This window comes from Scomber japonicus, chromosome 22 (assembly GCF_027409825.1).
Source record: "Scomber japonicus isolate fScoJap1 chromosome 22, fScoJap1.pri, whole genome shotgun sequence".
In the NCBI taxonomy this organism is placed as follows: Eukaryota; Metazoa; Chordata; class Actinopteri; order Scombriformes; family Scombridae; genus Scomber; species Scomber japonicus.
The window spans coordinates 23,416,219-23,442,718 of NC_070599.1; the positions used below are offsets into that span (position 1 = coordinate 23,416,219).

The 26,500-nt window shown below is 41.1% G+C and overlaps 1 protein-coding gene across 1 annotated transcript in view; it reads left to right on the top strand.

The window, feature by feature from the left end:
* si:dkey-172j4.3 (diacylglycerol kinase eta) overlaps nt 1–20,214 on the top strand; it is a 121,386-nt gene extending 101,172 nt beyond the window's left edge. The window contains 16 exon segments of the mRNA XM_053343169.1: nt 33–98; nt 942–1,113; nt 1,300–1,398; nt 2,168–2,252; nt 2,393–2,500; nt 4,276–4,372; nt 5,257–5,364; nt 8,073–8,186; nt 8,986–9,018; nt 9,020–9,121; nt 11,615–11,781; nt 16,536–16,641; nt 17,350–17,439; nt 18,883–18,996; nt 19,913–20,036; nt 20,162–20,214. Of these exon segments, the coding sequence (XP_053199144.1) occupies nt 33–98; nt 942–1,113; nt 1,300–1,398; nt 2,168–2,252; nt 2,393–2,500; nt 4,276–4,372; nt 5,257–5,364; nt 8,073–8,186; nt 8,986–9,018; nt 9,020–9,121; nt 11,615–11,781; nt 16,536–16,641; nt 17,350–17,439; nt 18,883–18,996; nt 19,913–20,036; nt 20,162–20,214 (1,638 nt within the window).
* Nucleotides 20,215–26,500: the final 6,286 nt, after the last annotated feature.

The window sequence follows — 26,500 nt, forward strand, 5'->3', positions numbered from 1 at the left end:
TCTCTCTCTCTCTCTCTTCTTCTCTCCCGCAGTGCGCTCTGCTCAACGAGAAGCTGGACTCCCTCGTCAAGGCCTTAAGTGAGGAAGCGGAGGCTCAGGTAATAATAACACAAACCATTACAATCAATATGAGAGAGAGAAGAAGGGAGGAGAGAAGAGGGGAGGGGAGGAGAGAAGAGAAGAGAAGAGGAGAGAAGAGGGGAGGAGAGGAGAGGAGAGAGGAGGAGAGGAGAAACTAACGAGAGACGAGGATTAAAATTAATAAACTAGATGAAATCAGAGTGAAATGGAAAAGCGCAAATGTCTGTTTGCCCTGTTTCCTTCCTTCCTTCCTTCCTTGCTGTCTTCCTTCCTTCCTTCCTTCCATCTTTCCTTCCTGTCGTCTTTTCCTTTCTTCCTTCCTTCCTTCCTTCCGTCCTTGCTGTCTTCCTTCCTTCCTTCCTTCCATCTTTCCGTCCTGTCGTCTTTTCCTTTCTTCTTTCCTTCATTTCTTCTTTTCCTTCTTAACTTTCTTCGTCTCTCCTACTTTCCTTCTTTCCTTCCTTCATGTCTTCTTTTCCTTCCTTACTTCCTTCCTTCATGTCTTCTTTTCCTTCCTTACTTCCTTCCTTCATATCTTCTTTTCCCTGTTTTCTTCCTTCCTTCCCTTCTTCCTTCCATCTTTCCTTCCTGTCTTCTTTTCCTTTCTTCCTGCCTTCCTTCCTTCCTTCTTTTCCTTCCTTCCTTCCTTCCTTCCTTCCTTCCATCCTCTCATCCCTCCTTTCTTCCATCCTCCTGCTCTAGAAAAATAACTACCAATGTGTTTTCCACTTCCTGTTGAAGTAAACTTTTCAAGGAAACATTTAACAGGAAGTGATTCATTTCCAGATTTTTTAACATCCTTTTCTTCTTCTTCTTCTTCTTCTTCTTCTTCTTCTTCTTCTTCTTCTTCTCCTCTCCAGGTGGTTCCAGCTGGATCTGTTCCCAGCCAGGAGGGCAGCAGTCCGAGTCCCAGTGAGAGCGGTGGTGAGTCGGGTTCGGAGGGTAAAACGTACCGGTCCAAGGAGCAGCTGATGCTCCGAGCCAACAGCCTGAAGAAAGCTCTGAGGCAGATCATCGAGCAGGCCGAGAAAGGTAAGAGAGGGTTCAGTGATGATGTCATCGGGGGGTTCAGTGATGATGTCATCGGGGGGTTCAGTGATGATGTCATCGGCGGGTTCAGTGATGATGTCATCGGGGGGTTCAGTGATGATGTCATCGGGGGGTTCAGTGATGATGTCATCAGGGGGTTCAGTGATGATGTCATCGTTGTTGTTTCAGTGGTGGACGAGCAGAACCGACACACGCAGGTGCAGAGGATGTCGTCCTCGTCCTCCATCAAGAGAGAGAACAGCGAAGAGCTGAAGGATGCCGAGCCACGTAAGTGTTGTTTGAGCTCAGGAGGAAGAAGAAGTGAAGGGACACCTCCTTTCCTTGTTTCCTCCCTTTCTTCTACCTTCCTGCCTTCTTTCCTCCGTCCTTCCTTCCTTTCCCTTCCATCCTTCCTCCCTCCCTCCTTTCTTTCTTTCCTTCTTCCTTCCTCCCTTCCTTCCTCATTTTGTTCTTTCCTCTGCCCTCCTTTTCTTCCTTCCTCTCTTCCTCTTTCCCTTCCTTCATCCTTCCTTCCTTTACTACCTCCTTTTCTTCTTTCCTCTGTCCTCTTTTCCTTCCTCCCTCCCTCCTTTCTTCCTTCTTTCCTCCTTCCTCCCTTACTTTTTTCCTTTCCTTCTTCCTTCCTTCCTTCCCTCCTTTCCTTCCTTCTTCCTCCCTTGCATCCTTCCTCCCTCCCTCCTTTCCTTCTATCCTCCTCCCTTCCTTCTTTCCTCTGTCTTCCTTTCCTTTTCTCCTTCCTTCTTCCCTCCTTTCCTTCCTCCTTCCTCCCTTGCATCCTTCCTCCCTCCCTCCTTTCCTTCTATCCTCCTCCCTTCCTTCTTTCCTCTGTCTTCCTTTCCTTTTCTCCTTCCTTCTTCCCTCCTTTCCTTCCTCCTTCCTCCCTTCCATCCTTCCTCCCTCCCTTCATTCCTTCATCCTCCCTTTCCTCCTCCCTTCCTCCCTTCCTCCCTTCCTCCCTTCCTTCCTTCTTTCCTCCCTTCCTCAAGAACAACAGGAGGGTTTAGACACTATATTTACCCATAATGCCGTTTTCCAGGTCAAGGAAGCTTAAGTCCGACCTCCCCGATCGTCCTGGAGAAACCAGAGAGTCTGAACACCGTCACCTTCAACGAGGACTCTGTGTGAGTCTTTCATCTTCTCTCATATCAGCAGATAAACGTCGGCTCTCTGAGATGATGATAAATAATCTACGTGATGTTTCCTTCCTTCCTTCCTTCTTTCCTTCTTTCCTTCTTTCCTTCTTTCCTTCTTTCCTCTGCAGACAATGTTCAGAGAAATGCGTCATGAACAATTATTTTGGGATCGGACTCGACGCCAAGATCTCCCTCGAATTCAACAACAAGAGAGACGAGCACCCTAAAAAGTGCAGGTACGAATACACACACACATATACACACACACACACTCTTCCCTTCTTTCTTCCATCTTTCCTCCCTTCCTTCCTTCCTTCTTACTCTCTCCCTTCCTTCCTTCCTTCCTTCCTTCCTTCCTTTCTTCCATCTTTCCTTTTTCCATCTTTCCTCCCTTCCTTCCTTCCATCTTTCCTTACTGCCTTCCTTCCTTTCTTTCTTCCATCTTTTCTCCCTTCCTCCCTTCCTTCCTCCTTTCCTTCCTTCCTTCCTTCCTTCCTTCCTTCCTTCTGCCTTCCTTCCTTTCTGTCGTCCATCTTTCCTTTTTCCATCTTCCCTTCCTTCCTTCCTTCCTTCCCTTTTCCATCTTTCCTTCCTTCCTTCTTTTCCTTCCTTCCTTCCTTCCGTCCATCTTTCCCATCTTATTTTCCTTCTTTCCTTTCCTTTCTTTCCTTACATGCCTTCTTTAATATTTTTATCCTTCTTTACACTTTGTAAAATATAGTAAAATCTTTGGTCTTCAATGGAAACCATGGTTACAGATTGCAAACATCCACCAGAAAATTAGGACCAAATTCTGCCTGTTCTCACATGCATTTTATTTTTTTCCCAGTTTGCATTGCAGCACAAAACGAGTCAACACACATTCATTGTGCAATCAGACACACTGACACGCCTCAAATTGGTATTTCATCTCTGACAACGATCACAACCAAGATTTTATCACAGTCATCTCTCACTGTGTGACACGCAGGAATCTTAAAGAGTCTAAAGACGCCTCGAGGGGATAAATAAAGGTGTTCAGTTCAGGTCCAGGTCATTTAAGTCCAAACAACCACCTTATCCAATAGGGCTGGGCGATTATGGCAAAAATCAGAATCACGATTAATTTAACTTTTAACCTGGATTATGATAAATGAAGGATTATCTCCACCCTTGATGAACAATGATGTATTTTCACAGTTTCTATAGTTTAGTATTTCACACTGCTGCCCTCACACACGAGAATCTTTAGAGAGTGAAAATAAAGATGTTTTAACCTTCATGTTGTCCTCAAGTCAAGGAAGGAAGGAAGGGAGGGAGTAAGAAGGAAGGAAAAGATGGAGGGAGGAAGGAAGAAAGGAAAGGAAGGATAGGAGGGAGGGAGGGATGGAGGAAGGAAAGGAGGAAGGGAGGAAGAAAGGAAAAGAGGGAGGGAGGAAGGAAGGAAGAAAAGAAGGAAGGAAGGAGAAAGGAAAAGAGGAAGGAAGGGAGGGAAGAAGGAAGGAAGGGAGGGAAGAAGGAAGGAAAGGAGGACGGAAGGAAAGGAGGGAGGGAGGAAGGAAAGGAAAGAAGGAAGGAAGGATGCATGGAAGGAAGATGGAGGGATGGAGGAAGGAAGGAAAGGACGAAGGAAGGAAGGAAAGGAAGGAGGGAAGAAAGGGGGATGGAGGAAGTACAGACGGTAGAAAGAAGGAACAGTCAGAAGAGACGGGGTCAGGAGGGTTAAGGTGTGACTAAGCTGTGGTTAATGTCTAGTTTACTTGATTAGAACTATGTAAAGATCATGGTTTGGGATATGCATCCTTTGTTGTCATGGCAACAGTGAACACCACGATTAACTGACATGAGCAAGATTGAAGTCCATTAGAGTTTCTAAATGTCGGTTTAGATTATGTTTCTATTAATTGCTTTGAACTCTGTAATGTCTCCTAATTGATGAAAGTAAGCAACCTTTTAAAAGAAAACAGCGTTGACTGTGTTTCCTCTTCCTGTGTCTCTTCTTCCTGTTTCCTCTTCCTGTTTCCTCCTGCAGCTCCCGCACTAAGAACATGATGTGGTACGGAGTGCTGGGGACCAAAGAGCTCGTCCAGAAAACCTACAAGAACCTGGAGCAGCGAGTTCAGCTGGAGGTCAGATACTTCCTTCCTTCCTTCCTTCCTTTCCTCCTTTCTTTCCTTCCTTCTTTCCTTCCATCTTTCCTTCCTGTCTTATTTCCCTTCCTTCCTTCATTCCTTCCTTCCTTCCTTCCATCTTTCCTTCCTTCCTTCATTCTTTCATTCCTTCCTTCATTCCTTCCTTCCTTCCTTCTTTCATTCCTTCCTTCATTCCTTCCTTCCTTCTTTCCTTCTTTCATTCCTTCCTTCCTTCCTTCCTCCCTCCTTTCTTCCATCATTCCTTCCTTCCTTCCTTCCTCCCTTCCTTCCTGTCTTCTTTTCCTTCCTTCCTCCCTTCCTTCCTTCCTTCCATCTTTCCTTCCTTCCTTCCATCTTTCCTTCCTGTCTTATTTTCCTTCCTTCTTTCCTCCCTTCCTTCCTTTCTTCCATCTTTCCTTCCTGTCTTATCTTCCTTCATTCCTTCCTTTCTTCCATCATTCCTTCATTCCTTTCTTCCATCTTTCCTTCCTGTCTTATCTTCCTTCCTTCCTTCCTTCCTCTTATTTTCCTTCCTTCCTTCCTTCCTTCCTTCCTTCCTTCCTTCCTTCCTCCTTTCTTTCCTGTCATATTTTCCTTCCTTCCTTCCTTCCTTCCCTCCTTTCTTTCCATCCTTCCTTCCTTCCTTCCTTCCTTCCATCTTTCCTTCCCAGTGAGTTCAGCTGGAGGTCAGACTCACACTTAAAGTTTCAACTCCTAAAAATGAAATGTGTTTCTTCTTCTTCTTCTGTGGCTGCTGCTTCTTTTTATAGAAGACAAAATGCTCTCAGCTGTTTTTCCCTCTCTCTCACATCCTGTGTTTCTCTTCCAAATGTCCTAACTTCCCCTCTCTCTCTCTCCCCCCCCCCCTCTCCCCCCCTCAGTGTGATGGGGTTGCCATGTCCCTGCCGAGTCTCCAGGGCTTGGCTGTACTGAACATCCCGAGCTACGCAGGCGGTATAAACTTCTGGGGAGGAACCAAAGAGGACAATGTGAGCCGAATAAACATCTTCTTTATTCAGAGTCTTTATTTAAACATTTTAACATTTAGAGCAGAGGTGTCAAACTCATCTTCATTCAAGGGCCACATACGGCCTGATTTGATCTTATGTAGGAAGGAAGGAAGGAAGGATTGAAGGAAGGGAGGAAGGAAGAGAAGACAGTAAAGAAAGATGAAAGAAATGAAGGAAGGAAGGGTGAAAGGACAGATGGAAGTAAGGAAGGAAGGACAGATGGAAGGTAGGAAGGAAGGAAGGCAAAGGGGAAGGAAGGAAGAGAAGACAGTAAGGAAAGATGAAAGAAATGAAGGAAGGGAGGAAGGATTGAAGGAAGGGAGGAAGGAAGAGAAGACAGTAAGGAAAGATGAAAGAAATGAAGGAAGGGAGGAAGGATTGAAAGATTGAAGGAAGGGAGGAAGGAAGAGAAGACAGTAAGGATAGATGAAAGAAATGAAGGAAGGAAGGGAGAAAGGACAGATGGAAGTAAGGAAGGAAGGACAGATGGAAGGTAGGAAGGAAGGCAAGATAGGAAGGAAGGAAGAAAGGGAGGAAGGAAGAGAAGACAGTAAGGAAAGATGAAAGAAATGAAGGAAGGGAGGAAGGATTGAAGGAAGGAAGGAAGGAAGGGAGGGAGGAAGGAAGAGAAGACAGTAAGGAAAGATGAAAGAAAGGAAGGAAGGAAGGGAGGAAGGACAGATGGAAGGAAGGAAGGAAGAGAAGACAGGATGAAAAGATGGAAGGAAGTAAAGGAGGATCAAAGGAAGGGAGGAAAGAAGGAAAGATGGAAGGATTGAAGGAAGGGAGGAAGGAAGAGAAGACAGGATGAAAAGATGGAAGGAAGTAAAGGAGGATCAAAGGAAAGAAGGAAAGATGGAAGGAAAGATTGAAGGAAGGCAAAGGGGAAGGAAGGAAGGAAGAAAGGGAGGAAGGAAGAGAAGACAGTAAGGAAAGATGAAAGAAATGTAAGAAGGGAGGAAGGATTGAAGGAAGGGAGGAAGGAAGAGAAGACAGGATGAAAAGATGGAAGGAAGTAAAGGAGGATCAAAGGAAGGAAAGATGGAAGGATGGAAAGATTGAAGGAAGGGAGGAAGGACAGATGGAAGTAAGGAAGGGAGGAAGTAAGGAAAGAAAGATTGAAGGAAGGAAGGAAGGAAGGAAGGAAAGATGAGAGAAATGAAGGAAGGGAGGAAGGATTGAAGGAAGGAAGGAAGGAAGGGAGGAAGGAAGAGAAGACATTAAGGAAAGATGAAAGAAATGAAGGAAGGGAGGAAGGATTGAAGGAAGGGAGGAAGGAAGAGAAGACAGTAAGGAAAGATGAAAGAAATGAAGGAAGGAAGGAAGGAAGGAAGGAAGGGAGGAAGGACAGATGGAAGTAAGGAAGGAAGGACAGATGGAAGGTAGGAAGGAAGGAAGGCAAGATAGGAAGGAAGGAAGGAAGGAAGGAAGGAAAGACAGATTGAAGTAAGGAAGGAGTGAAAGACAGATGGAAGGAAGGAAGAGAAGACAGGATGAAAAGATGGAAGGAAGAAAAGGAGGATCAAAGGAAGGAAAGATGGAAGGATGGAAAGATTGAAGGAAGGGAGGAAGGACGGATGGAAGGAAAGAAGGGAGGAAGGAAGGAAAGAAAGATTGAAGGAAGGGAGGAAGGAAGAGAAGACAGTAAGGAAAGATGAAAGAAATGAAGGAAGGAAGGGAGAAAGGACAGATTGAAGTAAGGAAGGAATGACAGATGGAAGGTAGGAAGGAAGGAAGGCAAGATAGCCTAATCTTATGTAGGAAGGAAGGAAGGATTGAAGAAAGGGAGGAAGGAAGAGAAGACAGTAAGGAAAGATGAAAGAAATGAAGGAAGGGAGGAAGGATTGAAGGAAGGGAGGAAGGAAGAGAAGACAGTAAGGAAAGATAAAAGAAATGAAGGAAGGAAGGAAGGATTGAAGGAAGGGAGGAAGGAAGAGAAGACAGTAAGGAAAGATGAAAGAAATGAAGGAAGGAAGGAAGGTTTGAAGGAAGTAAGGAAGGAAGGACAGATAGAAGTTAGGAAGGAAGGAAGGCAAAGGGGAAGGAAGGAAGGAAGAAAGGGAGGAAGGAAGAGAAGACAGTAAGGAAAGATGAAAGAAATGTAAGAAGGGAGGAAGGATTGAAGGAAGGGAGGAAGGAAGAGAAGACAGTAAGGAAAGATGAAGGAAGGAAGGACAGATGAAGGTAGGAAGGAAGGACAGATGGAAGGTAGGAAGGAAGGAAGGCAAGATAGGAAGGAAGGAAGGAAGGAAGGAAAGACAGATTGAAGTAAGGAAGGAGTGAAGGGAGGAAGAGAAGACAGGATGAAAAGATGGAAGGAAGTAAAGGAGGATCAAAGGAAGGGAGGAAAGAAGGAAAGATGGAAGGATGGAAGGAAGGATTGAAGGAAGGGAGGAAGGAAGAGAAGACAGGATGAAAAGATGGAAGGAAGTAAAGGAGGATCAAAGGAAGGAAATATGGAAGGATGGAAAGATTGAAGGAAGGGAGGAAGGACAGATGGAAGTAAGGAAGGGAGGAAGTAAGGAAAGAAAGATTGAAGGAAGGAAGGAAGGAAGGAAGGAAGAGAAGACAGGAAGGAAAGTGGGCCGGATTGGACCCCTCGGCGGGCCGGTTCTGGCCCTCGGGCCGCATGTTTGACATCCCTGGGTTAAAGAGACGTTTTCTGATGTCCGCTTGTTTGTCTTCAGAACTTCGGCGCTCCGTCTTTCGATGATAAGAAGTTGGAGGTGGTGGCGGTGTTCGGCAGCATGCAGATGGCCATGTCCAGAGTTATCAACCTGCAGCATCACCGTATCGCCCAGGTAACGAGAGACCGTCTAAATAAACATTACATCATCTTGTTTCAGCTACTGTTAGCAACACAACAGTGAAACCCTGCTTTGCATTATTATTCCTTCCTTCCTTCCGGCCTCCCTCCCTCCTTCCTCCCTTCCTTCTTTCCTCTGTCCTTCCTTCCTCCCTTCCTTGTTCCTGCTTTCCTTCCTTCCTTCCTTCCTCCCTCCTTTTCTTCCTTCTTCCTCCCTTCCTCGTTCCTTTTTTCCTTGTTCCTTCCCTTCCTTCTTTCCTCTGTCCTTCTTTCCTTCCTTCCTCCCTTCCTCATTCCTTCCCCTCCTTCTTCCCCTTCTTTTCTTCTTTCCTCTGTCCTTTCTCCCTTCCTCGTTCCTTTTTTCCTCCCTCCTTCCTACTTTCCTCCCTTCCTTCTTTCCTTTCCTCCCTTCCTTCCTTCCTCCCTCCCTCCTTCCTCATTCCTTCCTTTCTTCCCTTGCTTCCTCCCTTCCTTACTCCCTCCCTTCTTTCCTCTGTCCTTCCTTTCCTTCCCAGTCCTTTCCTTCTTCCTTCCGTCCTTCCTTCTTCCTCCCTTCCTTCCTTCCCACTCCTTTCCTCCCTACCTTCCTTCCTTCATTCCCTCCATCTTCCCTTCCTTCCTTGACTCGAGGACAACAGGAGGATTAAATAAGGAGCATTGAATGAACTTGGTTGTTCTTATTCACTAGTGTCTTTCAGAAGCTTTCAGTAGTTTCTTTCATTTCTAATCTGAAGTTAGTTTCTTAGTATGAGAAGTATAAACACCTGACAGCTGCTGGGTTTCTTTCTGCACAGTGTCGCCAGGTGAAGATCACCATCCTGGGAGAAGCAAGGAGTTCCGGTCCAGGTAGACGGAGAAGCTTGGATCCAGCCGCCCGGCATCGTCAACATCATCCACAAGAACCGAGCTCAGATGCTCACCAGAGACAGAGTGAGCTGGTTTATACTTTCCTTCCTTCCTTCCTTCCTTCCTTCCTTCCTTCCTTCCTTCCTATCTTATTTTCCTTCTTTTCTTCCGGTCTGATCTTCCTTCCTTCTTTCCTTCCTTCCATCTTTCCTTCCTTCCTTCCTGTCTTATTTTCATTCCTTCATTCCTTCCTTCTTTCATTCCTTCCTTCCTGTCTTATTTTCCTTCCTTCCTTCCATCTTTCCTTCCTGTCTTATTTTCCTTTCTTCTTTTCTTCCTTCCTTCCTTCCCTTCCTTCCTTCCTTTCCTGTCTTATTTTCCTTCCTTCCTTCCTTCCTTCAATCTTTCCTTCCTTCCTGTCTTATTTTCCTTCCTTCCTGCCTTCCTTCCTTCCTTCCATCTTTCCTTCCTTCCTTCCTTCCTCTTTCTATTTCGGGGGGGGGGGGTGACTTCTTTTAAAACAAATCTTCTTCCTCCCCACTGCGTCTGTTGTCCTCTCCTCTCTCTCTTCCTCTTTAAACCTTTTATTGAGTGCCGCTCTTGAGTCCGAGCACATTTGGGGCAGTTTGTTACCATGGTTTTCCTCCTCGAGCACCGCGGAGCGAGAGAGAGAGAAGAAGAAGAAGAAGAATGAAGGCACGCTGGTTTTATCCTCCGCTTCTCTTAAAATAAAAATGTGGCTTTTATTCAGTAATGATTTCAGGTGAGCTGAGACGCTGCTGGAGGCTCGTTAGAAGGAAGTTTATCGACAGTTTAGAAATACTAAAACACCTTTTTCTTTCTTTTTGAAGTCGTTTTTTCTCTTCTCGGCTGCCTCCCTTCATGTCTTTATTATCACTCACATGGAAATATTTCAGAAAGGTGAAGATAATAAAAGTAGGGATGCTCGATATTGACTTTTCTGCTGATATAGGGAAGGAAAGGAAGGAAAGAAGGACAGAATGAAAGGAAGGAGGGAAGGAAAGAAGGACAGAAAGGAGGGAAGGAAAGGAAGGAAGGAAAGAGGGAGAGGGAGGGAGGGAGGGAAGGAGGGAAGGAAGGAAAGGAAGGAGGGAGGGAGGGAATATCCCGAATTCCCCAACTCTTAATTTCCAGTACCGATATATTCAGGCTTTTTACACCAAACCTTCCTTCCTTCCTTCATTCCTTCTTTCCTTCCTTCCTTCCATCTTTCCTTCCTGTCTTATTTTCCTTCCTTCCTTCCATCTTTCCTTCCTGTCTTATTTTCCTCCCTTCCTTCCTTCCTTCATTCCTTCTTTCCTTCCTTCCTTCCTTCCTTCCATCTTTCCATCTTTCCTTCCTGTCTTATTTTCTTTCCTTCCTTCCTTCCTTCCTTCCATCTTTCCTTCCTGTCTTATTTTCCTTCCTTCATTCCTTCCTTTCTTCCTTCCATCTTTCCTTCCTGTCTTACTTTCCTTCCTTCCTTCCGTACTTCCATCTTTCCTTCCTTCCTTCCTTTCTTCCATCTTTCCTTCCTGTCTTATTTTCCTTACACCAAAACTGTTCGGTAACAAAATTTCTCCTACTGTGGAATTAACACGTTATACCTGATTTTATTGTGATGCTCGACTGGATGCAAACATAAATGCAACATGGCTTTCTAAATATAAACACTGTTTGTGCAAAATAAATGTAAAGTAAGAATAAATATGTGTTCTGAGTTTGACATACCACAGAAAAGTGTGTTGTTAACCACCCTGCCAAATTTGAATGATTAAAAAAATCACCAAACATATGAAATTAGGCTTCAAAGTTGTGTAAAAATCAGCCTCTTTCTCTGCTCCCAAACGCTGTGGGCGTGGCCTCCGAGTCCGCTGAAGCCCCGCCCCCTACCAAGTGTCACCTGTCAATCAAAGTCGCCACCTCTACCAGAAACATGGACACTATGTCTGAGAGCTTTCTGCGGCTAACTCAGCTGCTAGCTCGGTGGCTAACTCAGCTGCTAGCTCGACGGCTAGCTCCGCTAACAGGCTAACTGTAGACTGTAGTAGTAGTAGTAGTGTGTGCTGAATGTATTTATACCTCTACAGCAGCAGGGGGCGGTTAGCAACGATTAGCAACGGTTAGCGACCAACGAGTCTAGCGTGTTATTGTTGTTTTACGTCATCAACCGCGTGCCGGTAAACGTCCCATGCTGCGTTCAGGTAGGCTCGGAAATGCTGAAACCTACAGAACAAACATCAGTTATAAAAACCTGATACTGATACTTCCCAATATTATATTTCTAATATCAGACATCCCTAAAAAAAAGTAGGTTTTTCTCTTTTATGTGAGGTAATGCACCTTAAATCTTTCAGTTTACGTCTAAACAAACACGCAATACCTGAAGAGCCACCTGGAGTCAAGAGCCAGGTGGTTCTTGAATTTAATTGTTTTTCATTTTTCAAGTGTCGACCTTCATTTGCACTTATCTTCATCGTTGAAGAGGAACAAACACACAAACACACACGAGTCAAGTGACTTTTTTTTTAAATCCTTCCTCTCTCCTCTCTCTCCACTTCCTGTGTCTGCAACCAGGCGTTCGAGAGCACGCTGAAGTCGTGGGAGGACAAGAGGAAGATCGACAGTTACTACCGAGACAGCAGACCTCGCCTCAACTCCCAGCAGTCCATGGAGTACCTGACGGAGGAGGAGTGCGCTCAGGTGCAGCAGCTGGGCATCGTGGCCGACACGCTCATCAACAAGTGAGCAACACACTTTACTGTGACGTTTACGGCTTTTTAACCCTTAAACAGGCCTTACTAGTTATGTCATTTGCACCTAAAGGAAGGAAAGGAGGAAAGGAGGGAAGAAGAAAGGAAAGGAGGGAGGAAGGGAAGGAAGGAGGGAAGAAGGAAGGAAAGGAAGGAGGGAGGAAGAAGGATGGAAAGGAGGGAAGAAGGAAGGAGGGAGGAAGAAGGATGGAAAGGAGGGAGGGAGGAAGAAGGATGGAGGAAGAAGGATGGAAAGGAGGGAAGAAGTAAGGAAAGGAAGGAAGAAGGAAGGAAGGAGGGAGGGAGGAAGGAAGGAAGGTAGGAAGGAAAGGAGGGAAGAAGGAAGGAAAGGAGGGAAGAAGGAAGGAAAGGACGGAAAGGAGGGAAGAAGGAAGGAAAGGACGGAAAGGAGGGAGGGAGAGAGGAAGGAAGGAAGGAAGGGAGGGAGGGAGGGAGGGAGGAAGGAAGGGAGGGAGGAAGGGAGGGAAGGAGGGAAGAACAGATGAAGAAAGGAAGAAAGGAAGGACAGATGAAGGAAGGAAGAAAGGACAGAAAGAGGGAACATTTACCCTAACAACTGAACTTAGATCTGAGGAAGGAAGGAAGGAAGGAAGGAAGGAAGGAAAGAAAGGACGGAAAGGAGGGAAGAAGGAAGGAAAGGAAGGAGGGAGGAAGAAGGATGGAAAGGAGGGAGGGAGAGAGGAAGGAAGGAAGGGAGGGAAGGAGGGAGGAAGGAAGGAAGGAAGGAAGGAAGGAAGAATAGATGAAGGAAGGAAGAAAGGACAGAAAGAGGGAACATTTACCCTAACAGCTGAACTTAGATCTGAGGAAGGAAGGAAGGAAGGAAGGAAGGAAGGAAGGAAGGACCCGGGAGGACAACATGAAGGTTAAAGAGTCTGTATCTCCTGGTGCACGTTGTCTGTTTAAGGGTTAAGGTTTACTGTGTGGCGTTCAAGGCCCTCGAGCCACGTGGGAAAAAGAAGGACAAAAGTTGTAAAGACAAGTGGTAAAAGTTTTATGAAGTTCTTTTATTCTGTAAAGTCTCAGGAAACACTTGAAAACATACAAGAGTAATGGTTAATATATATAAATACAGATCTATGCAACTTGAACATACAGTATATTTAATATTTTATACTATTAATTAATTATTTCTCAAGCTACAGTCAATGAAACTCAGGAAAAGGAATGAGAAAGCCGTTTGAGTGCTTTTAATTTGAAACATCTGCACAGGAAGTGATGATTTCAACAGTTTTCCATCTGCCTCGACACTGTAAACTCAAAATGTGTATGTAAAATGTAAAATAAATTAAATTAATTATTTTTTTTATTTATTTTTTGTAACACTTTTATTTTGTGCTGTTAATACTGTGATAGATTTTTATGCACAGGATGCATAAAATGATGGCATTAAATAAAGTATTAAAAACAAAATTCATGTTTTTAATCACTATTTTTTAATATGAATTTAAGATGAAAACAATATACTGTAACAATTTAAATTTGCACTGTAAATATTGTTATTGATTTACTTTAATTGGCACTTTAAGTAGTTAATTAATTAATTGTGGCACTATCGACACTCCATAGTTTTCTAAATGCAAATACTTTATTTTTAATCACTATTCTTTAATATGAATTTAAGATGACTACAATTTACTGTAACAATTTAAATGTGTATTGTAAATATTGTTATTGGTTTACTTTAACTAATTATACATTAATTGATTAATGAATTAATGAATCATGGCACTATCGACACTCCATACTATTTCCAAATGCAAAATTCATGTTTTTAATCACTATTCTTTAATTTGAATTTAAGATGAATACAAAATACTGTAACAATTTAAATGTGTATTGTAAATATTGTTATTGGTTTACTTTATAGCTACATTAATTGATAAATTAATTAATTAGGGCACTATCGACACTCCATAGTTTTTCTAAATGCAAATACTTTATTTTTTATCACTATTTTTTAATATGAATTTGAGATGACTGCAATATACTGTAACAAGTTAAATGTGTATTGTAAATATTGTTATTGATTTACTTTAACTAATTATATATTAATTAATTAATTATGGCACTATCGACACTCCATAGGTCCATAGCTATATACGTTTTTTTAATCATTATTCTTTTAATGAATTTAAGATGAATACAATTTACTGTAACAATTTAAATGTGTACTGTAAATATTGTTATTGATTTACTTTAACTAATTATACATTAATTGATTAATGAATTAATGAATCATGGCACTATCGACACTCCATACTATTTCCAAATGCAAAATTCATGTTTTTAATCACTATTCTTTAATTTGAATTTAAGATGAATACAAAATACTGTAACAATTTAAATGTGTATTGTAAATATTGTTATTGGTTTACTTTATAGCTACATTAATTGATAAATTAATTAATTAGGGCACTATCGACACTCCATACTATTTCCAAATGCAAAATTCATGTTTTTAATCACTATTCTTTAATTTGAATTTAAGATGAATACAAAATACTGTAACAATTTAAATGTGTATTGTAAATATTGTTATTGGTTTACTTTATAGCTACATTAATTGATAAATTAATTAATTAGGGCACTATCGACACTCCATAGTTTTTCTAAATGCAAATACTTTATTTTTTATCACTATTTTTTAATATGAATTTGAGATGACTGCAATATACTGTAACAAGTTAAATGTGTATTGTAAATATTGTTATTGTACTTTAACTAATTGCTACACTAATTAATTAATTAATGAATGAATCATGGCACTATCGACACTCCATACCTTCCTCTAAACAGCGTTATATTGTCCACAGCACATAAAAGTAAACCAGTCAGCTACGTTTATCTGTGTATCAGTGTTCAGAGAAGAAGAAGAGATCTTTCTACATTTTGGGATTCCTTCCTCCCTCCGCAATTAGCTTCTTATTAGCTTATTTTTCCTCCGCTGCTCTGATGAGACATTTTATTCCTTTATTTTCTCTCTACATATTAAAACCCGGTCTCTCTCTCTCTCTCTCTCTCTCTCTCTCTCTATCTCCTCTCTATCTCCTCTCTCTCTCCTCTCTCTCTCTCTCTCTCTCTCTCTCTCTCTCTCTCTCTCTCTCTCTCTCTCTCTCTCTCTCTCTCTCTCGGCTCGTTCTGCCATGTTCGGTTCATAATGATCTTTTCAATCATGTCTGTAAAAACTAAAACTCACCTTTCAGGAAGATGAATGTTTTAATTATGTCAGTAAACTACGGAGGAAGAAGAGAGGGAGGAATAAAAGGAAGGAGAGAAAGAGACACTCAGAGAACAATTAAAGGAGGTTTAATTTTCCACCTGCAGCAAAACGGTTGAAAACACTTTGAGATATTTGAGTTTATAACATCACAGAAACATAAAGGATGTAATTCAGTATTTATTCATAAAAATCAGATTTTATATATAAAGGAGAAAACATGAGAACTAACATGTAGAATAAATATTATACACTTTTATAATTTAGTAACAATAAGAACCGAAAACAAGAAAAACTTCCTTCCTTCCTTCTTTTCTTTCTTTTCTTCCTTCACTGTGAGGTGTACTCACTTGTGTTGCCAGCTGTTTGGACATTAATGGATGTGTGTTGAGTTATTTTCAGAGGACAGTAAATCTATACTGCTATACAAGCTGTACACTCACTACTTTAAGTTATATCAAAGTTTCATTTCTATAATGTTGTCCCATGAAAAGATATAATAAAGTATTTGCAAAGAGGTGAGATACTGTAATAATCACAGCTCTTTCACAAGCCTATGATTTCCTCTCTCCTCCTCTTCCTCTTCCCTTTCCTCTCTCCTCCTCTTTCTCCTCCTTTCTTCATCCTCTCTCCTCTTCTTCCTCCTCTCTCCTCCTCTTCCTCCTCTCTCCTCTTCTTCCTCCTCTTCCCTCTCTCCTCCTCCCCCTCTTCCTCCTTATTCCTCCCGCTCTTTCTCTTCCTCCTCCTCTCTCTTTCTCCTCCTCTCTCCTCTTTCTCCTCTTCCTCCTCTCTCTCTTCCTCCTCTCTTCTCTTTCTCCTCCTCTTCCTCCTCTCTCCTCTTCCTCCTCTTCTTCCTCCTCCTCCTCTTACTCCTCCCGCTCTTTCTCTTCCTCCTCTTCTTCCTCCTCATCCTCCTCTTCCTCTTCCTCCTCCTCTCTCCTCTTTCTCCTCCTCTCTCCTCTTCCTTCTCTTCCTCCTCTTCCTTCTCTTCCTCCTCTTATTCCTCCCGCTCTTTCTCTTCCTCCTCCTCTCTCCTCTTTCTCCTCCTCTCTCCTCTTCCTTCTCTTCCTCCTCCTCTCTCCTCTTTCTCCTCCTCCTCCTCTTCCTCCTCCCGCTCTTTCTCTTCCTCCTCTCTCCTCTTTCTCCTCCTCTCTCCTCTTCCTCCTCTTCCTCTTCTTCCTCCTCCTCCTCTTCCTTCTCCTCCTCTTCCTCCTCTTCTTCCTCCTCCTCCTCTTACTCCTCCTGCTCTTTCTCCTCCCGCTCTTTCTCTTCCTTCTCTTCTTCCTCCTCCTCATCCTCCTCTTTCTCCTCCTCCCCCTCTTCCTCTTCCTCCTCCTCTCTCCTCTTCCTCCTCTTACTCCTCCCGCTCTTTCTCTTCCTCCTCTCTCCTCTTTCTCCTCCTCTCTCCTCTTCCTTCTCTTCCTCGTGCTCCTCCTCTTCCTCTTCTCTCCTCTTCCTCCTCCTCCTCCTCTTCCTTTTCCCCCTCCTCCTCTTCCTCTTCTAGGATCCGTGATGCAGCAAAGACCCACAAGCTGGTGGAGCAGGAGTTGGCTCACGCTGTTAACGCCACCGCGCTCATCCTCACCGAGGCCAAACTGTCCAGCCCCGAGGTAAGAGAGGAAGAGGAAGAGGAGGAGGAAAAGGAAGAGGAGGGGGGGGGTAGAAGGAGGGATAGACAGATGCTCATTCTGATGGGTGAAATGGAGAAGAAGAAGAAAAGAAAGTAAAAACATGCAGATTTTTAACAATACATTTGAAGCTGGTGTTAGTTTACAGGCTGCTCTCACTTCCTTTCCTTCACTTAATTTCTTTTCCTTTATTTCCTTTTAATGTTCCTTTCCTTTTCCTTTCCTTCTTTCATTTCCTTTTTATTTCCTTTGGTTCTTTTTCTTTACATCCCTCCTTTCCTTTTCTAACTTTCATTTCCTTTCCTTTCCTGTGTCTCCTTTCCTTTCTTTCCTTTCCTTTCCTTCTTTCCTGTGATTCATTTCCTTTACATCCCTCCTTTCCTTTTCTAACTTTCATTTCCTTTCCTGTCTCCTTTCCTTTCCCGTTTTTTCATTCCTTTTTTTCCTTTGTCTCCTTTCCCGTCTTCCCTTTCCTTCCCTTGTTTTCCTTTTATAACTTTAATTTCCTTTCCTCCTTCCTTTGATTTGATTTGTTTCCTTTCCTTCCCCAGACAAAAGAGATAATAAGTGAAATTAAACTAATGAATGATATTATACTTCAGTTCATCTATAAACATTTTATTAAACATTAACATTGAGTTTAAGTTTATCTGTATAACTGTAATAAAGGTTTGTGTGTTTGTGTTTCAGTGTCTGAGTCGCAGCACGGCCGTAGAGATCGTGAACAGCAGTAAAGTTCTTCAGGCTGAAACCAGAATGATGCTGGACGCTAAACTACTGGTACGCCTCTTCTTCACCTTCATTCTCTTCATCCTCCTCCTCTTCTTCTTCACTTTCATCTTCTTCTTCTTCTTCTTCACTTTCATCCTCTTCTTCTTTTTCTTCTTCACTTTCATCCTCTTCTTCTTCTTCTTCACTTTCATCCTCTTCTTCTTCCTCTTCACTTTTATCCTCCTCTTCTTCTTCTTCACTTTCATCCTCTTCTTCTTCCTCTTCACTTTCATCCTCCTCTTCTTCTTCTACTTCTTCTTCTTCACTTTCATCCTCCTCTTCTTCTTCTACTTCTTCTTCTTCACTTTCATCCTCTTCCTCTTCTTCACTTTCATCTTCTTCCTCTTCTTCACTTTCATCCTCTTCTTCTTCACGTTCATCCTCTTCTTCTTCTTCTTCTTCTACTTCTTCTTCTTCTTCTCCTTCTTCATCTTCTTCTTCTCCTTCTTCATCTTCACTTTCTTCCTCTTCTTCACTTTCATCCTCCTCTTCTTCTTCTTCTTCTTCACTTTCATCCTCATCCTCTTCTTCTTCTTCTTCATTCCACTTCTTCCTCTCACGTCTCTTCTAATTTACCCCAACATTAATCCTCCTTTTCTCACCTGCTGTTCACTTGTTTTATCTTCATTAATTCTTCAACGCTTAACGAAGAACTTAAGGAGATGATTAAATGAAACTTTGATTAAATTGGACACAAATAAACGTTATATAAGTAAAATATGTAAATTACTTTTCACACCAAGTTTGAAATAATTATCTTTAAACCTCAAACTGTCGACGATTTACACGTTAACCTTTGTGTCGTCCTCCTGGGTCAAATTGACCCCGTCTGTTTTGACTGTTCCTTCTTTCCTTCCTTGCTTCCTTCCTTTCCTCCCTTCCTTTCTCCCCGCTTTCCTTCCTGCCTTCTTCCCTCCTTTCCTTCCTTCCTTCCTTCATTCCTTCTTTCCTCCCTCCTTTTCCTTCTCTCCTTCCTTCCTTTCTCCCTCCTTTCCTTCCTTCTTCTTTCCTTTCCTTCCTTCTTCCTTCCTCCCTCCTTTCCTTCCTTCCTCCCTTCCTTCCTTCTTCCTTCCTCCATTCTTCCTCCCTTCCTTCCTCCCTCCTTTCCTTCCTTCTTCCTTCCTCCCTCCCTCCCTCCCTTCTTCCTTCCTCCCTTCTTCCTCCCTCCCTACCGTCCTTCTTCCTTCTTCCTTTCTCCCTCCCTTTCTCCCTCCCTCCCTTCCTTGACTGGAGGACAACAGGAGGGTTAACAGATGTTTAAATATGTGAATTTGCACAAAGTGTCATAAATATAGAGAGAAGTAGGAAAGCAGAGCAGACGGCACATTACGACTTTAAACTGCAGTTTAGAGAAATTAATGCTTTAAGGAGTTTTCACATGATTTAACTCTCCTCCTCCTCCTCCTCCTTTTCATCTTCCTCCTCCTCTTCATCTTCCTTCCTCTTCATCAGTCGGAGTGTCCCGAGGAAGAGGAGCTCCAGTCGACTCTGAACAGCCTCAGCGCCGAACTCCATAAACTGGACGACATCCACTGGATCTGTCCGCTCATGCAATGCTCCGAGGAGGTTTGTGTCACTTAATTACTAAATAAATGTAACTGTAATCCGTTATAGTTGCTCAGCAGGGGTTTTCCTCATTTTTTGACATTTAACATGTTACTGTTACATATATTGCTGTTTTTATTTCTTTGAAATCAATATATTTGTTTATATTTAGTAAATAAATCATGATGTGGGCTTAAATGGAGTCACAGTATCAATTAAACCCACTTTATTCATCAAATATCTTTATTTTATATTCTAAAATCTACATGAACTAATGAATACATTTTACAATGAGAGATAAATGTTGCTTTATAAGAAATGATCTCCCTTATAAATCATGTCAGTATCCATGACAACACAGCTGAGCTTAGATTTTGGTGTTCAGAACCAGACTCAGAGTGGGAGAACATCTGCCTCGACCGGTTGGGGTTGAGAGGAGAGAAAGGAAGGATAGAGGAGAGGAAGAGGAGGAGAGAGAGGAAGGATAGAGGAGAGAGAAGCACAATGAAAATCAACAATGAAGCTAGAAGGTCCGAGACTGGAATCTTTCATCTGGACGTCTACAGGCCCAGATTACCTGTGAGACCAGAAAGCACAGACAACTCCGGGGAAGAAGTTCAGCTTATTGATGCATTAATAGAACATGAATGTTAATGGATATAGATGGATGGATAGAGAGAGGGAGGGAGGAGGAGAGAGGAGCTCAGTGCATTATGGGAGTCCCCCGGCAGTCTAAGCCTATAGCAGCATAAGAGCTCTACGAGCCCTAACTATAAGCTTTATCAAAAAGGGAAGGTTTTAAGCCTACTCTTAAATGTAGAGAGGGTGTCTGCCCCCCGGACCTGATCTGGAAACAAATCTCTTAAACAGAGTAACTAGTAATCTGTAATCTATTACATTTCTAAAATAACCTTCCTAACTCTTCTTCTTTGTTCAGGACTCGGTGAGGAGCAGCAGTAAGAGCAGCAGCAGCAGCAGCAGCATGAAGCTGAAGATCATCCCGAAGGTGAAGAAGGAGAGAGAGAAGCTCCACAAGCAGAAGTCCAACAGCTCTCTCTCAGGTAGGAGATCAGGAGGAGAGCGTCCCGGATAATAATAATAATAATATTTTTGGCATCTTTAGCATCATTATTTATTTCTATCAATGACAAAAAAACGTAGTAACTTTTTCTGTTTCTCCTCACAGGAAACTGGGATGTGAAAGGCGGAGCAGGTGAGGCGGACTCCTCAGGCAATTGAAGACCCGTTGCGTTGAGGTCCTTTTATTTCTACGTACCGCCCCCACCTCCGTGTTACCGTGACAACCAACTGAAAAGGGTGAGGAGCGCACCCTTCCTGTCCTCCTCCCCTCTAAAAACCCGAGACGCCCAGCGGCCAAAACAAAAGAGGTGCGAGGAAGACGAGGAAAACCATCCGATCCTGTTTTTACTTCTTTATCCTCCTTTTTTTTTGTGTTTGTGTGCAAACGGGAGGAATTTTACTTACTTTTCTTCTACGTTTTTTTTTTTTAATTTAAATTGTTTTCTTTTAAATCGAAGGGGCCTGGCTTTGCATTGCATTGTTTCACCATTGGCGTTTTCTCCTCGCTTTTGGTTCGTTTACTCGCTTGAGCTCGGCAGTTTTTTTTGGCGCAGCTAGCCAAAAAAAAAGAAGTTGTGAAAAGACGACGTTTTCTCTCTTTTTCTCTTTTCTTTCTTTTTTTTTTTCATGACAAAGAAATGTGTTTACGCAGCGCTCTCCTTCTTTGCATGACGAGCGCAGCCATCTTATTTTATATATCTATTATCATTATTATTAGTTGTTGTTCTCTCTCTCTCTTTTAACTTTAATTATTTTATTTGTGAATTTCTCGGAATAGCCTTTTTAGACTTCGGTTTCTTTCTCAGAGACTTTGTAAGAGTATTTATTTCTTGTTGCTACTGCCATGACAACCAACCCCTCCCCTCCCCCCAACCCCACCTCCCTCCTTCTCTTTTCCACCGGCAACAAATCAAACAAAAATGAACAAACTGAAAAACATCTCAACCTTATCGTCTACTGAACTGGAGAATATCTTTAAATGTTGCAAAAAAACTAAAAACTAAAAAAAAATAATACTGAGGAATGTATTTGTGTGGACTTGTATTAACCTGTGAATAATGATAATAATGTAATGATTTCACAAAGGTTCTACTGTTGTGGTTCTCAAAGTGGTTCTTATATAAAAAAAAAAAAATAGGCTGTTGTGTGACTTGTGTGGTCCGAGGCTACGCGGCCGTGCTGCAAAAAACAAAAAAAAACGTTTTTATCGATGAGTCATTTCATCTGTAATTTAAAAAAATCAGACTGCGGGATTTTTAAAAAAAGTGACACGACTCATTTATTATCAAGATCTGCAGACTGATTTACATAAGAAATAAGTTAAAAGCTATATACTTATGTTTTTTTCACTTATTTTAAGACTTGTTTTAAAGGTACAGTACCAGATGAAATGACTCAATAAAGCCTGATACTTTCGGCAGAGTGAGGTGAAGGTGTTTCGAAAAAGGAGGAAGCATCAAGGATGTGTTAGCAAAACCTTAAAAACTATAAATAAGTAAAAGTATAATACTCCTACTTTGCCATACTCATGATTGTATATGTAATATAACAATAAGACTTAGTGATTTTTTTGCCTTGTCTGTGGTTAAAAGCTATTATTATAATATTATAATAATTATTATTAATATTATTACAAATACACACATATATATATATATATTTTGTACATTTTATTTTCCCAATGGTAATCTGTGAAGCTGTCCTGGCTTTGCTGCTTCCCCCTTTGACAAACTCCTTGGCCACTGTGCATATAATCGATTAAGCCAATTTAATGCTGTTGTGTGTCCCTGCATGCAAACTTAGCCTTCCTTCGCCTCGCAGTAAAGGGAGCGGAGCTAAAGTTGCCTCATAATTTGCGAATATTAGCTTATTTCTTCCAACCAGCAGCATTTGCAGATATTTCTTTAGTTGGTTGAGGTTTCGCTGCTTTTAAAAAAAGTGTAATTTTTGCTTTATTGTGTTGCCCAAATGTGGTTCAATGACTAGCAGCAAGATCTATTATTTGATTCATTTATACGGCCAAAATAAGCTAGTAAAAAGATCTTTGATACACGTGCTGCTGAGTGGAAAAAACGGCTAAAATATTGAAAAATCGTAAACTTGAGGCAATTTCTATCCAGGTTGTACAGTAATGATCCTTTTTAAGGAATGTTTTAGGAAAATTTGCTGAGATACTGTGAGATAGATAAAGTAGTTTAACATGTATTTTATTGCCGTGTGATCAGTAAACGCTTAGCTTAGCCTAGCCTAGCCTAGCCTAGCTTAGCACAAAAACTGGAAGAAGCAGGAAACATTTTACCAATCAGAAGTAAAATATGTCTTCCAGCCACGGCCAAATATGTGTTACTTACATTTATCCTGTTAGCTATCAAACTACTTATCTGATTTAAGGGTCAGAAAGTTTTGTTGTTTCTTTATTTTAGTGTTAGAAGCTAGCAACTTGAATATGCCGACTGGACTTCGTAGAGGCTTTTAGGTTGTCAGGAAATACCTCCACTGTGTAAGCAAACTGCTCGTTTTAACCATATTTATGATTTCTGCATGTTAAATATACACATTTACAATAAATATGACAGCTTTTTATTTATAGGAAGGTACTTTTGACAGAGCTAGGCTAGCTGTTTCAAGTCAACACTTCACAAAGCTAACTCCGCACTGAAGAGAAAAGTATATTTTATTTCTTATCGAAGCAAAAAACACACATTTCTTTGTGTTTCATTGATCTGAACACGAGTGGACAGCCAAGACACACTGCCGTTCAACACCTGCGTCTATCATGTTACTACCTACGACATTTCTGCTAGAAGATCAAAGAGCCCTGCGCACAGTTACTATGTCAGATTTATTTCGTAAAGGATAGCTAACGAAACAAAAAAATGCCTCAAGAGTTAATAGACATGTACAGGCTATTCCAGGTGTTTTGATGGGCAGGTGCTGTCACCATAACAACCACCACGTCTTGCATTGTTGACGTATTTACCTGTTACTAGTCGTCTAGGTCACATCGGGACACATTAGCATTTAAACGAAAGACATGGTCATTTACATTTGTATTTAGCGCTGTCCGCATTTTAAAAAACAGGCGTAAACGGTGTCAGAGTATTATCTTAAAGATTGTAATAAAGCAGGACTTAATGTTAGAAGTATTGTTCGCTAATCGAGAGCAGACCTAAGTCAAATACTTGCTTAGCAACTAGTGGTACAAATGTTCGTTAGCAAAAAGTTTCGTTAGCCGTTTCGATGCACCATACTGTAAAATGGAGCTAGCAACACAGCGAAAAGGTAAATTAAGTATAAACATATCGGAGATTCACATTTACCTGAAGCTGATTTGTTGTAATGGAACTCCATTTCAACATCTTCAAACTACCAAAACAAAAAAATGTTAGCTAACGGAAAAACACTTTGACTCAGCTCTGATATGGACGAATTGCGTGTTTCAAGCTTTCGTGACAGCTTTTAACCTGGTTGTAACATTCATGAACAAGGCTGTACATTTTTTAAAGGATCATTTCTGATTTGTTTGTAATGTAATGTAACTCCACTTCAACATCTTCAAACTACAAAAAAAAAAGTTAGCTAATGGAAATCCACTTTGACTCAGGTCTGAGTAAGATGATTGAATTACGTGTTTCAAGCTTTTGTGACATTCATGAACAAGGCTGTAAATCTTTTAAAGGATCATTTCTGATTTATTGTTATTTAACTCCACAACATCTTCGAAACCATAAAAAAGCGTTAGCTAACGGAAATACACTTTGACTCAGGTCTGAGTAAGATGGACGAATTACGTGTTTCAAGCTTTCGTGACAGCTTTTAACCTGGTTGTAACATTAATGAACAAGGCTGTAGATCATTTCTGATTTGTTTCTAATGTAACTCCACAACATCTTCAAACTACAAAATTTACAAAAAAGACGTTAGCAAAAGGTGTCGTTAGCCGTTTCGATGCACCATACTGTAAAATGGAGCTAGTGACACAGTGAAAAGGTAAATGAAATATAAACATCTCCTAGATTCACATTTACCTGAAGCTGATTTATTGTAACGTAACTCCACTTCAACATCTTTAAACTACAAAAAATTAACGTTAGCTAACGGGAAAACACTTTGACTCAGGTCTGAGTAAGATGGACGAGATTACGTGTTTCAAGCTTTTGTGACATTCATGAACAAGGCTGTAAATCTTTTAAAGGATCATTTCTGTGCTTTACCTCCTCTCCTCCTCCTCTCCCTTTCTCCTCACTATTCCTGTAAACGGTCGGCTCTTGACTTTCTCAGTTATTTACACGTTTATCCGATTTTTAAACCGTAGAGCCGACCCTTCACGGGACAAACAAACAAGGCGTCACTGTCGAGGCGATGTAGACGATGTAGATCAACTCTGGAAGGATTGTGCTACTGTATCCATAGTGTGCCGGCTAAAACGCTCTACACCTTTTAGAGGCTTTAGTGGTGTCGTGCCAAGTTTGTACTTGAGTTCGGTCGGTTTATGAGACATACAGGTTTGCGTGTGAGAGTGCGTGAGCTTTTACATGCTTTTACTTCGGATGCGAAAGTTTTGTCGTATGTCGTACATTTCAAAGTTTACTGTATCTTGCCTTGCACTTTACGAAGAAGCAAACTTAACGGGGGAAAAAAAAGACATTTGTGTGTATGTGTAAATGTGTGTGTGTGTGTGTGTGTGTGTGTGTGTGTGTGCTAAAGATTATATGAGCGTTTACGATTTACGAGTGTTTTTATTTTTTTTAAAGAATTGATTTGATGATGAGAATCTTTTTATTTATGACAAATGTATACGGACAAAAAAAGTGTGTTGATATAAAAAAAAATGTAATATATCTAACCAAACTTTAAAAAGAATGATAAATATATAGAGATGCATACACAAATGTTTATTACATCCGTGGTTGTACGATTACTCCCACAGCAGCTTGAAGACCTCCTCCTCCCCCCATTTAATGCCAATGTTATTACATGTGATCACGTGTCATTCCAATGTTACGCCAAATTGGTATTGAAGTAGTATTAAAAAAAATAAAATGATAAAAAATGTAATCAATGTTAAAGTTATTCTGACTTTAAGCCAAAGTTGTTGAAATTCTCCAGTGTTATACGGACTAATGAATAGTTTACACAAAAAAACAAATGCAAAAAAAAATGTGTAAGCCAATATTTGGGTAAAATTTTTTTGTTTTTTTGATTTTTTTATTGCAATTGTTTCTCTTTTTTTTTGCTTTAATTAGCATTTGTGTGCTAAAAAAGAAAGATGTATCACATTTGGGGAATCCTTTATTTGGGAAAAACTCTGTATTGCCCAATTTTATTTTATTTTTTTCATTTTTTTACAGCTTTTTTGTGAAATTTTGATTTTTTTTTTTGGGGACTCAAACTCTTCCAAGGAGTCACCACATGGAGCTGAGAAACTGTAATGAACCCACAGATTACCGACACGCCACCATGTTTGTGCAACAGTATTCCATAGACGACATTTGTGAACGCACCCCCCCTTTTTTGATCTGAACAGCCTACATATATCGAGACTGTGTGCGCAATGCTGGAAGCCAGACTAGATGTTGCACGACTCTGTACGTTGCGAGGTGTTTTATTGTGTTATCGTGTGCAGTGTGTAACAAAGACTAAAGTCAGCGCAAACCTTTGGAGATTAAATGATTTATTGAAGTGTGAAACTTGTGTCTGTTTGATGTTTTCATGAATAAAATCCAACCTTTAGGATTCAGTGATTGTTTGCCTTGCAGGTGGAGAGTAAAGGCTCAAACGAAGTACATCGTACAGTACTAAAGATTGTCCGATAACGTCGAAAAGGTAAAAGTGTTTAGAGCTGGTCACACTCTTGTAGTTTCGGCACTTTTTGGTCTCTCTACTTTCTTGGTGTTGGTGAAAAAGTCATATTTAAAGTATTTATGGACAATATTGCAATATAATAAACAGAATGGTATGGTATGGGAACAGTGGCGTTATAACCATGCTTATATAACAATTAGCCCTAAGTTCATATGTAACGAAAGGTCTTGTATGACTGTTTTTAATTGATAAATCTAACCAGTTTTTAAATTATAGTGCATTTGTACTGGTGGACCCATACTAGGGCTGCATAATTTGGTGAAAGTCATATTGTGATTGCAATATAATAAACAAAATGGTATCAAAATGGTATAAACTAAGGTAAGTTTAATTTGCACACATTAAGAAATGGTTATAGTACTACTATATTGGTTATATCACCACTGTTTTCTTAATGTTATACTCCTCTAATAACTATAATTAATTTTCTTAAGCGAAAGCAAGCAAATACACACTGTTAAAAAATAGATCAATAGCAAGGTTAAGTCTATGTCCAAACACTTCAACCTAATCCACTGATTGAGCCTACAGCTACAGCTGAGTCTACAGCTTTACCAATGTTAGTGTCGTTATCTGTTGT